This window comes from Paramisgurnus dabryanus, chromosome 3 (assembly GCF_030506205.2).
Source record: "Paramisgurnus dabryanus chromosome 3, PD_genome_1.1, whole genome shotgun sequence".
Taxonomy (NCBI): Eukaryota; Metazoa; Chordata; class Actinopteri; order Cypriniformes; family Cobitidae; genus Paramisgurnus; species Paramisgurnus dabryanus.
This window is the reverse complement of record NC_133339.1, coordinates 27,997,687-28,013,007: the sequence shown is the minus strand read 5'-3', so window position 1 is coordinate 28,013,007 and position 15,321 is coordinate 27,997,687. Positions and strand designations below refer to the sequence as shown.

At 35.9% G+C, this 15,321-nt stretch overlaps 2 protein-coding genes across 5 annotated transcripts; one reads left to right on the top strand and one right to left on the bottom strand.

Moving 5' to 3' along the window:
• Positions 1–548: 548 nt before the first annotated feature.
• Positions 549–5,250, top strand: tspan4b (tetraspanin 4b). Its single transcript, XM_065277245.2, has 8 exons — positions 549–1,032; positions 2,005–2,073; positions 2,475–2,666; positions 3,947–4,021; positions 4,136–4,231; positions 4,303–4,416; positions 4,532–4,615; positions 4,708–5,250. The coding sequence occupies exons 2-8, from the start codon at positions 2,005–2,007 to the stop codon at positions 4,774–4,776; spliced, it is 699 nt and encodes a 232-aa protein (XP_065133317.1). The 5' UTR covers positions 549–1,032; the 3' UTR covers positions 4,777–5,250.
• bcl2l12 (BCL2 like 12) lies at positions 5,251–14,075 on the bottom strand. Of its 4 annotated transcripts, none has more exons than XM_065274067.2 (9): positions 13,905–14,075; positions 10,164–10,338; positions 8,812–8,940; positions 7,988–8,252; positions 7,673–7,883; positions 7,088–7,207; positions 6,429–6,496; positions 5,937–6,194; positions 5,251–5,504 (listed from the first exon to the last, which is right to left on the bottom strand). In XM_065274067.2, the coding sequence occupies exons 2-9, from the start codon at positions 10,334–10,336 to the stop codon at positions 5,463–5,465; spliced, it is 1,266 nt and encodes a 421-aa protein (XP_065130139.2). In that variant the 5' UTR covers positions 10,337–10,338; positions 13,905–14,075; the 3' UTR covers positions 5,251–5,462. The 4 variants fall into 4 exon arrangements, with proteins under 4 accessions (XP_065130139.2, XP_065130137.2, XP_065130140.2 ...); XM_065274065.2 differs by lacking the exon at positions 13,905–14,075 and adding an exon at positions 12,657–13,111; XM_065274068.2 differs by lacking the exons at positions 8,812–8,940; positions 13,905–14,075 and adding an exon at positions 12,657–13,100.
• Between the last annotated feature and the right edge of the window lie 1,246 nt (positions 14,076–15,321).

Sequence of the window (15,321 nt, the reverse complement as noted above, 5' to 3'; positions counted from 1 at the left end):
TTTCATTTTTGGGTGAACTATCCCTTTAATGTCTCCATTAACTGTATAAAAGTACTGTATGTTGTTATCTAACTAACTTGAGTACATGACCAGCAGATGGCGCTTTTTACAACATTCCTATTGTTTCCTCTAATTATAAATGTCTTGTTTTCAATCGCAGTCAAACTGCATTGGTTGAAGTTACTGTTTTTTAAGTTTTTAAATATAGGAGTCAAATTTATCCAAAACCGCCCCGTCTCATTTACCTTAAGACTATGCATTTTAAATGTGTTTGTGACAGAAAAATGAATTAAGAGTTACAACAAGAGGTGTGCATGTGTGTTTAAACTAGACTGAAGATCTGAATAATAGATAGAAAACCCCAGATCACTGCAAAGCTTTTAACAGAAATCTGCTGTCCAGTTTATTATTAACATCCATCAGGATTGTTTAGACACAACCAAGAAAAAGAGAGTAAGGAGAGAGGGGGAAAGATTTAACAAGAGGAGGAGGGTCTTGGAAAAGAATGGATTCTCCAGAGACCGGCAGGAGGAGGGGAAGAGAGAGAGAGAGGAGGGCTGAAAGCTACATCTGGAAGTTATTTGGAACCAGAGTGGAGGAAAATAACTGATAGAAGGGCAGACAGAAAGCCAAGGAAAATCAAGAAAGCCATTTAGACCTAGGGAACAGAAATACACTAATAAGCAAACAAATACTTGTTCACTTTAAAATAAGAACTTTTGGGATAACAAGAGGAATTCTGGTGACAAACGCCTTAAAGGATAAAAAAACTCAAAGAAAAAAGTGTACGAAAGAATTTCGTATCCCAACAAACTGCAGGACTAAAACTTTTTGTTTAGTACTTCTTTGAAGCTTTTATAGTTGCATTTTATGCGATCAACAGTCAGAACTAGAGCAGGAAAAGCCTATGAACCAACTAAAAAAGATCTCATGAACGTCATCAGCACAAAACAACAAAAAGACAATACAAGAACTTTTGGATTTAGGACAAAGTGAAAGCTCAACTATATCTCTGCAAGCCTACATCTAAAGGTAAAGTACATTTCTTTCATTATTGTTTTATGTAAAGTTTTGCTTAACTAAATGTAGGCATTTGTGTGTTTTATAAACTGAAATCACATTTATCATTTTATTTCAGGTAAAAAGCACTGTCAATATCTGTCAATATAATAAGACTTTGTGGTTTAATATGTTTATTTGTACAGGACATTTAGATAAGACATTTGTTTGAAACTAGTTAAAACCAACCATTTGTAATGTCATTGATACATTCTGGATTTTACTCTTATTTACTTTTGAAGTGTTTATATTGACAAGAAAAGTGTCACCGTGTTTTTGTTTCTCTAGTGTATAGGTAGGATTAAGTTTTAAAGTGATCTCATATTTAATTAACACATAACATATGTTCCCAATTTACAGATCTATTACTGGCATACCGATGAAATCATATAATACATGTGCTGCCCAACTTGGAGGGGGCTTAAATATTTACATATTTGCCCCATAATAAATTCAGTGGGCAAATGTAAACCACATTCTGTGGAAAACAAAGAGAGAATAACCACCAATAAAATTAAGATGTCTTCTGGTCATTGATGGTTGTTATTACATAGACATGACCACTGAATTAAATACATGAACTGTAATTTGGTTAAAATTACGGTATTTTACAAACATGGCACGTCCATTATGTTTAGAGTTAACTTCAGAGTTAGTGCTATCAACAGTTCAACACAAGGGTGGTTTCTTCCTGCCTGGAAACTGCACTTCCCTTCTGAGTAACAGTGTGAAAGTTGCCCTTACCCTAATCCCAACTATCACAACGAACCATAAACAGCCATTTAAATGTGCCAAAAAGTGAGGACTGGCAAAAATGTCTCTCTTTGTCCTCACTCAATTAAATCTCAAAGATATCTGTAAAAAAAGTACACACACACACACACACACACACACACAAACACAAACTTTTGATGACCCTATCCCTGCTGTTTCTGTTTAATGCAGATGTCTGCGTCAAGAGGTTGCCTTTGCTGTGTGAAGTATCTCATGTTTATCTTCAACCTCATCTTTTGGGTTAGTACTATTCTTAAATTCATCAGCCGGTTCATATTCAGTTAATCTCTCATAAGTTTAAAAGCGATAGTTCACCTAAACATGAAAAATCTGACATTATTTAATCACCCATTTGTCATTCCAAACTGTATGGCTTTATTTCATTCATGGAATAGGCTAATGTTGCCCTTTGCCATACAATGAACATTCACAGTGACTTGTGGCTGTTTAGAGTTTGAATATGCAAAAGTGTGAATAGTTTTTAAACATTCTGACAGATATGTTCTTGTATCTTCAGTGAAAGAGAGACAAACAGGTTTATGTCACTTTCACTGAGCAGAATGTCTAAAAAGACAATTAACATAGGCATTTATATGAGTTTGCTGTATGCTGATTTGTTGTACCTGTGCTTGTTTGTGCAGTTGGGAGGGTGTGGCTTATTTGGCGTTGGGGTGTGGCTTGCATTCACGCAGTCAGAGTTTTCATCTTTACCGCTGTCCTTCCCTTCGCTTTCTGCTGCCAATCTATTGCTTGTTGCTGGGGGTGTCACCATGGTAACAGGGTTTCTTGGATGTCTTGGTGCTCTGAAAGAACAGAGATGTCTATTGATGACGGTAAGATATCTGAATCCTTTCTGATGTCACTAAAACAGAATCGATTTGCAAACTTGGTCATTAAAGATATATTTTTTTATGTATAATAAACTTCTGCACTCAAAAAAAAAAAAAAAAATTATTTCTTTAAAGGCAAACACCACTGTTTTTCAATATTTTACCATGTTCTTTCCTCAACTTAGACAAATTAATACATACCTGTCTTTTTTCAATGCATCTTTGTACAGCGCATCGTGAATGTGTTAGCATTTAGCCTAGTCCCATTCATTCCTTAGGATCCAAACTGCAATGAATTTAAAACCACCAAACACTTCCATGTTTTCCTTATTTAAAGACTGTTACATGAGTAGTTACACGAGTAAGTATGGTGGCACAAAATAAAACATACAGAAAGTGGATAAAAAATGAGAGCTATATTGTATGGCAGTAAAGCACTTAGTTTGCAGCACTTCGAACTCTAATATTGAAAGAAGTTTGAACGAGAGGGGGAGTGGTCAGGAGTGATGATATTACTGCGGGCTGAGGTCAAAGTGCTACAAACTAAGTGCTCTTCCTCCTGTTTGGATCCTAAGAAATGAATGGGGCTACGCTAAATGCAAACACATTCACAACACGCTGTACAAAGATTAAGTGCACGCATTGAAAAAAGACAGGTATGTATTCATTTGTCTAAGTTGAGGTAAGAACATAGTAATATTGAAAAACACTGGTGTTTCCCTTTAACCCAGGTTTGGAGAAAATACAGAGGTGTAAAGTATTTTACTGTATCTTTACCTGTCTTTATCAGGGTGTTTTTTTTAGTACATTTTGAAGCATAATATCATACGTTTTACTCCACTACATGTTACATGTAATATCTTTTAACACTAAAAATCTATTAAGTACTTTTACTCAAGCAAAAGTTTATATAAAATAAAAGTATACATAGATACTTTTACTAGATTTTAATGTATTTAAGTAATAAAGGTAAAAATAAAACTAGTTTTTATGAATGCAGTCAAGTAAAAGTTACAACATTATGCATCAGAATGCAAGTAAAAGTTTGCCAAAGAAAACTTTTTTGATAATAAGCATATACTTGAAAAACTTCACTTGAGTAAAGTAAAAATACTTAAGTAGCCTACTTTACACCTCTGGCCAAATATGGACATTTTCTAGGTTGATTATAATAAACTAGCGGTTGTGTTTGTCCTTATTTTACACAACTATGGGTTGAATTTTTAAGTATTATGAGTATTATATCGCAACCATACTCATACGTTTTTTTTACTTTCTTGCAGTTTTTTGTGATCCTCTTATTCCTAGTCTTGATTGAAGTGACTCTCATTCTGATTTTGTGCATCTATCATGAAGAGGTGAGAGCTTAACATCTAAGATCAACAAATACTTTGGCCTTTCCTTTCAGGAAATCGCTTTGCCTTCTACTTCCTGTTTATCCGCCCCTCTTTCCCTCTGTTTTGTCCATTTAGCTGGACATGAAAGCTAAAGATGACCTGAGAGAGGGAATGAAAGACTATTCAAAAAAAGAAGGGCTGAAAAATTCTTGGGACAACATGCAAAAAATCGTAAGTTCGATTTAAAAAGGGTCACAAAGCATGGCTGAGATTCTTAAATGTGAATCATGGTTTCTGTTCAGTTCAAGTGCTGTGGAGTGAGCAACCACACCGACTGGCACAATAAGACCTCCAATGGAAAACTTCCTGAATCCTGCTGCAGGGACAGTCCTGAACCATGCCATCGATGGGAAGAGGTGAGAGAACAGTAGGGTCAGCTTATGCACCACACACCGTCCTGTTTCTGTTTAAAGTCATCAGAACAAACAATGTGCATTATACCTTACTTATTATTGATTTTCTGCATTATAGCCATGTTATGAAAAGGCAAAAAATTGGCTGCTGGCTAACATCACCTCAGTGCTTGGGTTTGGAATCTGCATTGGAATCGTGCAGGTAACCCTGTGTGCAGCTGTGACAGCAATTATTGTTAGTTTGTACTTCAAGCTTGCTGAGATGTAACCCCAAACTACATTTTCTCTCTCCAGATTCTGGCTTTGGTGTTTTCCATGCTGATGTACTGCCAAATCTTACGAGCAGAAAAATACATGGACTGACATTTCCTATGCCTCATCATGCCAGGGGCTCTGCACCACAATTCTGAATTTTTAACGAATGCTTAATCGGACTGAAAAACTTCCATATTAGAAATACTGGACATGATATGCATAAATTACAGTGTTGCACTTACAAAAAAAATTGTTCAATTGAACCTCAGAAAAATTAAAGGCTAAATTCAATTGTTCTTAGAAAATAAAAATGAAAGAATGATTGAATGAATATAGGATGAATGTACACTGTAGGCAGAGAAAGTAAATCTTAGTATTATTGCACTCTATGGTAAATACCCTTATAACTTTTTGTGATGATCAAAGCAAGTCTCCTTTAAAGGGGGAAAAAATCTACGAGGTGATCCGTGTTTAAATGTTTAGAGATACGTATTAAACTAGTGATTTCACTAAACCAGTTTGTAATACTACAGTAAATGTCTGTTTATGAGAAAAAAAATGAATAAAACAACAACAACAACAGATGTTTGTCAGTGTGTATTTTTGTATAAAACTCCACAATAAAAACTTAAAACAGAGAAAAAAATAAAAGAATAAATACATCAGCACGAAAAAAACTTCATATTCAGTAGTGTCACTTCTTCACTTGGATGTTCAGTTCTTCTTTTCCTCATAGAGGCTGTGCTACATGATCCAGAGTTCATATTAAAAAAGTCCTAAGTCAGTGACCAAAGTCAATCGTACTCTGAGTTCTCCTCCAAATTAACAACATTTTCCTGTGGAGCAAAAAAAACAGCTTACTTGACACAAATCTGCCACCTTCTGGAGGAAAATAAGAGCACTTACAAAGCCACAAACTCAGGATATCCCTGATCCTATAGACCCTTTTACTGTTTGTACAAAATGATGACGTGGCAGCATATGTGCACGCATTTTGGCAACGGCACGAGTGGCAAGAATCAGCAGTGAAGCAACACAGACAGAGAAAGTTGTTTGAAAAAGCTGATTAAGTCAACTTTTTAAAATCACAGCTACCAGATCTGTGTACTATAGTGGAGTGGATAGAAGACGTTAGCAGATGACCAAAAATAAAACCAGATACATATATACATATATAACACCACTTCTGTTGCCTAAATGCGCGCGCTGGGTATTTGATCACTTGAGCTGTAAAAGTGTCTATTTGCTGTAAGGTAAAACCTGCTTACCCATCCTCCGTGACTCTTCACCCAGGGTGCAAAACTCTCCATGTAGCGTTCAGCAAACCCCGTCAAACGCTGAACTCCCGTTGCCGTGACGACCCGTCGAGACGCTTCCATGGTTATGGCGATGCGGCGCAGCGTAGGACTTCCTGTGGCAGGAAGGGGTGATTCTTCGCTCTCACTGGCGTACGTGTCAAGGAGTTTGGCAAAGGATGCGTAGGAGAGGCGAGTGAGGGTAGATCGAAGGAACGGGTTTGCATTTATCTAAATGCAATCAACAGTAATTAACAACAGATAACAATGAGAAACAATGATACACAAAAACAAGGAAACGTGTTCATAAACAGTCAAAATCACTTAATTGTTATTTATTAAATATTGTCTATTATATAAAATATTAATACAAAATTTGTAGCCAAGCGTACTCTGTAAGGTTGTATTAAAAAACAAAAGATTTATTGAAGACCGTTTGTTTTTGTTTTTTACATCAGGCATTACCTTATCATTCATAGCATCTCCCTCTGATGTCAATATCTGAACTAGCTGTTGAACCACTGCCTCTTTATCTGTAAATAAAAAGGAAAACTGAAATAATCATCAAAGAAATACATAGACAAAATAAGCTTTTGTTAAAGCACTGAATTCTGTTTAGTATTTGACTGCAACATACTTGCATACCCTACTAAACATGTGCCCTACACTTTTAGAGACAAAACATATTTGAGCCTGGACCACCAAATCAGTCATAAGGGTAAATTTTGTTTAAAATTGAGATTTATACATCTTCCGAAAGCTGAATAAATAAGCTTTTATTGATCCATGGTTTGTTAGGATAGGAAAATATTTGGCCGACATACAAATGTTTGAATATCTGGAATCTGAGGGTGCAAAAAACCTAAATATTGAGAAAATTGCCTTTAGTCATAATGATATTTTATATATTTACAGTTGGAAATTTACTAAATATCTTTATGGAACATGATCTTTACTTGATATCCTAATGATTTTTGTCATGAATTTTTTTTGACCCAATGTATTGTTGGCTATTGCTACAAATATACCCATGCGACTTAAGACAGAGGTTTTGTGGTCCAGGGTCATAAATGCAAGTCATAACTTTGCTTTGTATCTGGAGTACAACTAAAACGCACATTTACCTTCTTTGGATGTAGTTGACGCTGGCTCTGGCCTAACAGGAGATTTCTTTTTTGTGCTGTGTTTCTGTGCGATTTTGTCCAGGGTGTTTGCCACTCCATCATAAAATTCAGGAGGATGTGCTTGAGATAAGACACATTATATCATATTTAATGCCAAGTCCATATATTACATAAAATGTGTGTACAAACCTATATAGGCAGAATAAGAATGTATTAAAGGGATAGTTCACCCAAAAATGACAATTCTGTCATCACTTACCCTCATGTTGTTACAAACCTGTATCATTTTTTTTTTGTTCTGATGATTGTTTGCAACCAAACCGATCCGAGGCCCCTTTGGTTCCATAGTTTAGAAGTCCAGGTGGCCGCTGATCAGTTTGGTTATAAACATTTCTCAAAATATCTTCATTTGTGTTAATCAGAACATAGACATTTATACAAATTTGCAACATAAGAGTGAGTAAATGATGACAGAATTTTTGGATCAACTATTCATTTAAAACAAAATATAAACTTTACAGAAAACATTATACTAGGTCTTGTTTTTTAAAAAAGTAAAAAAAATCACTTATGTCTGACACTCACTGGGTGAAAGAGTTGGTTCTCCAGGTTCTGGAAAACGTGCACCTTGTTTTATAGGGAGCGAGTCTGGGCGCTGCGGACGATTGTCCTCTTTTTTGAACGACACTTTTTTGAGTATATTAGGAATTTTTAGTTTCTTCTTTTTCTTCTGTTTGTCCATTGCTTTTCTTTCGCCTTCCTCTTCAGACGCAGAGGAAACTTGCATATTCTCTTCCTAAGGAAATTAAACAGTTTACATGTTTTGAACCCCTTTATCTACGTTCAATGAGGATTTTGACTTTCTACAGCCACAATAATCTCAGTTCTTCTTGTTCTTACCTCTAATTTCTTCGGCAAAGTGCGAGCTCCATTCGAGGACGCTTTGTCTGATTGTTTCGACTGAAACTTTCTATCCAGACTGTTGTTTTGAATCTGGTCAGCAGTGCCATCTTTCTTAGCATGGCGAATCATAGATGGACGGGGTCTCAGTCTTTTTTTAATAAAATTCTTGAGACCATGTTTTTTCTCCTCAGCAGCACTGATCTCCTCATCCAAAGAGTCCCATCCCAGCGTATCTTTCTTTCCCTTCTCATTTAGCGAGGCACTAAAAAAGAAAGCGTGTTAAGGAGAGTACTTTTAATTGGCCTCCTCATACAGTATATGATATAAAGGCACAGTTCACTCACTGTCATCATTGAAATGACTGTCATGATTAATTTTTTGTGTTTTTGAGTCAAAACTCAAAAAATTGGGCTAGTGGACATCTATTATTATGTTAAAATCTTTCAAGTTCCTGAATAGAGTAAACTAGCCCTAATCCCTTAGTAAGCAATGGCTTTACTTTAGTTCTTTATTTTCATCATGTTTGGTTCCATTATTGTAAACAATCAAGGTAAAATAAATGAAGTTACATGATCAGAACATGTTTTTAAAGTCTGGAATTTCATTTAATAATAATGTACTTTCTTAAAGGGGTCATGACATTAAGGAATCAATTTTACCTTTATCTACTAACATTTAACAAGTCTTGATATCAATAATATATCCTGCAAGTTTCATAGTTTAAAACGCCCTCCTGATCAATAACGAAAGCATTTATGCCATCGTTTTCCGGAAACGCATGACTTGTGAAGTACATATAGATATATTAATTTTCATATGACCTGCCAGCTCCAGGTCTGCAGCCTTCCTTTCTCTGCCCCAGAGAAAGACACAGCACATCATCATTTTGTTGGCTCCGCCCACTGGCGTTCAGTGACTGCAATTCAGTCAGAGCAACGACTCTAAGGGATCTGAAGGAGTAGTTGTTTACAATCATTATAAGGTTGTAATAACAATAAGACTGCGATGTAATACAGGCTGTGAAAAACGAGCATCTCTGCAGGGCTTCTGAATTATTCCGACGTCAGAAAGAAATGTACTGTTTATTGTTGACCTATGTGCCTATTGTTTTGAAGTAAACAAGAATCCAACAAACTGTAAGTATCGCATTTCATTTTAATACTATTTTGCAACAAGTATATTTGTGAGTTTTGAATTACATTGCACAAGATGGAAGCGGGAGATCTGAAAACACAATATACAAGAGAGCATATGTGTTAGAAAGACGATGGTTTTGTAGTGATAATCTGTGCTCATAAATGCTGGCAATAAGTGAATTAGTTAGGATGCAATTCTCTGTTCAAATTAGTTAGTTACGTGGTGCATGTGTCAATAAATTTTTATCAAGGATTGATGGTGTGCGGGATTTAATTATTAATATTTTGAATTTGACAGTGTTGTGGGACAATTTTTCCTACACACCTATCGTTTCACCTACAAGTTTAAAAGAGTAAAACATTGTGGTGTTTGTACACACTAGCTGAGAACAATATGTCTGTGTTCGCTAGTGATACACTTATATGCTTAATTTAGTGGTAATTTTTTATCGCTGTGTTTTTGAGATTGTTTGGATGTCCGTCACATGAATAAACACGCAAAACTTGCTTAAAAAGACTGTCCGAGAAGCTGTATTTCTACTGAAACTGCCTAGTAGCTGCAAGCATGTAGGCTGTCAATCAGAGAGGTGGGCGGGACACCGAGCCAGGCTGAACGCTCTTAATGGGGAAACACACAAATCAGACTGTTTCAATTAGAGGATGGAGCAGGGTGGAAAAAGTTAATAAATTACTTAAATGTGTATGTTTTTCAGCAAAAAAAAAAAAAAACCTAACAAATACACCCTAGAGAACATAAAATCATTTAAAAAAATATGTCATGACCCCTTTAAATTACAACACAACCAATTCTGATTTAAAGCATTTTTCAGGAATTAGCCACATCTATAAGAAAAAATCCTGTAAATAAGCCCTTATTTCATAATACACAGCCATTATTTTCATGACACATTTTACATCATCATCTAGATCAACTTCTAGGAACTGAAAGGTTTGTGGTATTTGCAAAATGTTTGAGTTGTAATTATACGCAGTGTTTCAATTCTGCAATCTGCATCATTTTTCATTCCTTGTGTCACCTGTATTTGTTTGGGTCTTTATATCCTCCTCCTATCCGTCCGGGTCTCTCTCCAGGAGGAATAGAGAGAGACTGACGCAGGAAAGATTTCAGCACCAACCGCGTCTCTGCTTTTATCTCCGGGAGAGAAATGGAGGGAGTCGGGGAAGCAGGTCTGACCGTCAAATCTGACATTTCTAAGATAGAGAGATGACTGATAACTTAAAACTATTTTAAAGTTGAAAAGGTTTTTTAATACACAACAGTACTAAATACCAATGAGTCCAGAATGTTCAATTAAACTAAGCTGTAGGACCTCAAATCCTCATCAAATGCAGTCCTTATTTTTGGTCTTCACTGAAAAACTGTTTTTAAAAGTTTATGTATATAAATAAACAAATATAAAAGAAATCTATATGATCGTGAGGAAAGTAAGGAAGTGAAAGTATAACTACATTGTAATCTATTTCTCTCACAAATGAAGAGCTGGAAGTTCCAGTCAGGTTACTTCAGTCAATTCATGTGCGTCATTTATAGTAGCGTTTCAAGTGTAACAAAACAAATGCACACACACAAACATCTCAAAAATGATGACAATCTCAGGCTCAGCACTGATTTAAAAACAAACAAACTGGTTTTCTAATTATATTTTTAAAGGTGCTAATTTTATAGAAATAAATGTTATTGAAATAGCTGTGCCAAAAAGTCTCACTCCAACCACGTATTTACATGTTTATAAAGCTATAATAATGTAAAATAGTCCATGATTTTTATTTTACCTGTAAATCACATGATAAAATTATGGCTTCAAAAGTGATGTGACAAAACTTATGAAACACTCTCTTCTCTTACAATATTATTGAAAGTATTTCCTCAACTCACCAGGCCATGCAAATTCCAATCGTGCAATTGTTATGGATTAAATAGGGCAGTTTTACAACTTGGGCATAAAAGAAAAACTTATTATATCATTATAGAGTAGAAAGTACACTCTCAATGTCATAAGAGCAAATATTGTGGCTTGTTTCATTATGACTGTAACCTGCTTTCTTGGCATGCATGTGCTTTTATCACCCCCCTAGAGGCTTCATAATAAATGTTAATTTTAATATTAAAAAAGTACCTTACTGTATTCATTTATATTACTAAAGTAATTTTCTCTTTTGTGTGTAGATTTATAAATACTCACTGGCTGCAACTTAAAAATGTATATATATGATAAATTCATATTACACATTAACTCATTAAGTAGCAACAAAACCTTATGGGGCAGTTTCCCAGGACAGGGTTTAAAGATATAGTTCACCCAAAAATAAAAAAATTCTCTCATCATATATTCACTCTCATGTTGTTACAATATATAAATTTATTTATTCTGGTGAACACGGATGAAGATATTTTGAGGAATGTTCATGAGCCCCATTCACTTCGTATTATTTTCCTACTATGGAAGTGAACAGGGCTCATGATCGGTTTGATTACAAACATTCCTCAAAATATCTTCCTTCATGTTTATAAGAACAAATTTGTACAGGTTTGTAACAACATGAGAGTGAGAAAATAATGACAGAATTTTATTCTTATTCTTTAAGTCTAGTCCCATACTAAAATGCATGTTTGAACTATCTTAAGTGAAAACAACTAGCACTGAAATAACTTTAAATAGGTCAGTGCCATTGTTTTGTCTCAAGAGATGTACACCCGTATTGTTTTTGTTGTAAGGTATGTTTGTAAAAACTTTTTAAATGTCCTAATATAACCTAGGCCTAGTCCTGGATTAAGCTAAACCCTGTCCGGGAAATCCCTAGGCATTTACTTCTGGATTTCACAATTGTGGAGCCACCCTCATCCAGTCTTCCTTTATTACCTTAGCCATGACGTAAAATGTGAAAAGTAAATGAGGTGATGTCATCCAGTGAGCAGCTCAGAGCTTGTTTTTATACAATAAACACATGTGTGCTCTTCATCTGTCAAATACACACCAGAAATGTAACTCTGTGGTTTTCTCTTCGTTATCTGTGGGGTTCTTAATTTAAAGTACTAGCATTAGAGAAGTAGACTGTTTAGGCTAGGTGCCTATATGAATTTTAAGGAATACTACCGTAAAAACTGCAGTATACTTTAATGTGTGTTACAAAAACGTATCTGGTGAAGTTCAAAGGCACTAAAGTATCCAAAAACTTTACTACAGTTTACTATAATAAATTACTATACAGTATTTTATCATGTTGGCGTAGACTAAAAAGACTACACGTTTGTAGCATTCAACTCGTGATTCAACATTTAAAGAAAAGCACATTTGAAAGTTTTCATCAAATTTGGTAACTTGGGAGGTTGAATACCTGAGCTCATTATTGCTGCTTCCTCCATTCCTACAATTCAGACGCGAATTCGTTACCGGACATAAATTGTCCTGAACAACTAAATAAACTATAATACTATTTGATTGAACAAGCGATCTTTTGCAAACCAAGAACACCTGCAATAGAAAGGATAAAGCTTGTTATTGCCATACCTGGTCAGTCAGTATCGACGTCCGAAGAAATCAGCTGAAATCGTCGCGATGTTTTTTAAACGAAACGAAACAACGCAACGATGCACTGCAGAGATCGCTGTTATTAAAACTCAAACAAAATAACAACGAAGCAAACAAAACAACACAGTGAATACTTTCACACGCGACGAAGCAGCAGCGGCAGAACTGACTGTGATACTTAACTTAGTGATAGTTCGTGTCAGTTGTGCCTGATGTTATTTTCAAGTAAAACGTGGCTCAAATTCTCACAGTGAATCAAATCAAGTCTGTAGTGGTGATTCATATCGAAAAAATAACAATCACTGTAAGCCTGTGTCGATACTGATAAACACGTCCTTACCGGTTTCACTACACTACTACCGCCTCTACTCTCTCTGACCTCCCGATTACGGATTGATGGACGTAGTGCGCATGTCACTGAGGAGTCAAATAGGACGAGGCCATTTTCCAAAGTGTTGAAAGTTTCATGTCCAAACAGGATGACAAACACTTGTTCTAGCAGGTTAAACATATAACGATAAAACTCACACTTCAAATAAAACAACTGTATGTACATTACGTGAAACAATAAAAACACTTGATTTCACCAGAAAGATTTATTTTTTTATTACAAAAATCAAGTTTTTCTCTCAATAAGAGGAGACAGATATTGGTGACAAGTACAAATAACGGGTGAATTAATACAAATAACATTAAAATAATAATAAAAAGAGCATTGAAGAGCATTTGCCTTCCCTCAGCCGCCCCCAAACCCCGTCCAGCGTCATCTCTAAACCAGACACTGGTACAAGGATTGGGAGAGGCAGAGAGAGAGATGAAGTCAAAGGATCTTATAGTGACAATAAAACGTTGTGTGATGGAGTAGTTTACATGAAAATTGGTATGTCATTCCTATAGAATAAAAAACTTTTTTTTATTATGCTAAGAACTCAAATAATTTAGACATAAATCTCATGAACACAAGTAAAATGGGAGAATAGCTGAGAAATTAGTAAGTGCAATAGAACAGAATAAAGGTTACAGAACATCCCAATTATTTTAAAGGCTACGATCATCATGAATGTACATAAAATCTATATAACAGACAGAAATACAATAAAATCTGTAGTTACCAAACATAAGCTGAGTAGCAATCCAGACCCTGACTTTCACCTTTATCAGTGCAACTACATTTCATTCTCTACCTTGTTTCTTCTGCGAAGCTCCTTCTGCTCTCTCATGTCTTACCTCAGAGTTATTTCCTCTTTAGCACAGAAGAAATGCTCTCAGATCTGCACCCTCCTTCACTTGCTCTCTTCATGTTGTCTGTCTTTATTTAGCTGTGCGCTCTCTTCTTCCTGTCTACCCTCTGACCTGTCCTGGCCGCTTCTCCTTCTCGTCGCTCTGCACTCCTTCTATCTATCCCTCGCCCGGCCACCCTATCGGCCTAAAATCACTGTTCTCCAGACCGTGAGCCAATAGGGAGCAACACAGCTGGGTGAGGCACTTCCTCTGTGACAGGAAACCAGCAAAGAACTCTCAGAGAAGCACACACACACACAAGTTTGGTGGACTCTGTGTGGTGCAAAGTTTAACATGACTACTCTCTGAAGTATTTTGTGTCTTTTTCATGCTGGAAGTATTTCAGTTTTTACTAAAATCTTTGTTTATTGATGCTTCATCAGGCCCTGTAGCATTGCCTTCGTGGTAGAATTGTATCTGTCTATTTCCTTTATTTTTTTCTACATGTGAGGCTTGCATGCAGACATAAAGTGGTAACATGATATCCAAACTGTGTATCTTTTGCATTGTTCTGGTCCAAAGAATATTGCATGAGAAAATGAGGATATGTTTATCCACTTGAGATGCAAAGGCCATTAATGTGTGTCCAGAAAGGGTGAGAGATGAACAGATAGAGGGAGGAGTACAGATGGACCGATGAGTTTGCGGGAGGGGCTCTCATGTTCACACAGACTAGATAAAGCATGCTGTGATTGGGGATTGGTGGCCTTATGAGAATTGGAGAGACGTGACTATTGCAGTGACCTCTGCGTGCATTGGCCTCTTTGTCTCTACAGATTGTTTACATTTGCTTTAATCAAACTCATCAAGTATACAACACGGGAAATCTGGAAGATAAATCTTGAAAATGAGTCAGACCTCTTAGTGTATTCATTCCAGCTTCCTAAGAAATTTCAACGGCATGCAGCAAATTTATAATATACAATGCTGAAATACTCAAGCATATGAATATTTTCTACATTTAAGATTGCAGATTTAATGGTTGAATGTGTAGTTCACCGGGCAGAGCATTGTGTCAGAAACGTAAAGGTCATAGGTTTGATCCCCGTGCACAAACATTCTGATTTAAAAAATACTTGGGTTTTTAATTCGCTTCATATAAAAAGCATCTGCCAAATCCATAAATGTCTTGTAAATGTAATGGGATGTGTTATTCTTAGCTCCTGTAATAATTTCTAACCCACATAATATTCTGTCTCTGTATTCGAGCCCCGTGAGAATAACTTCGTCAGGACATTATTTTTAAATGGGTGTGGTAATGTAAGTAACAAAAACAGGAAATCCACCAGCACACAGGCAGGAAATGCTACTGTTCAGTGACAGTAACAAGTAAACACAACCCAAACGACAGCCAGTGAACCAA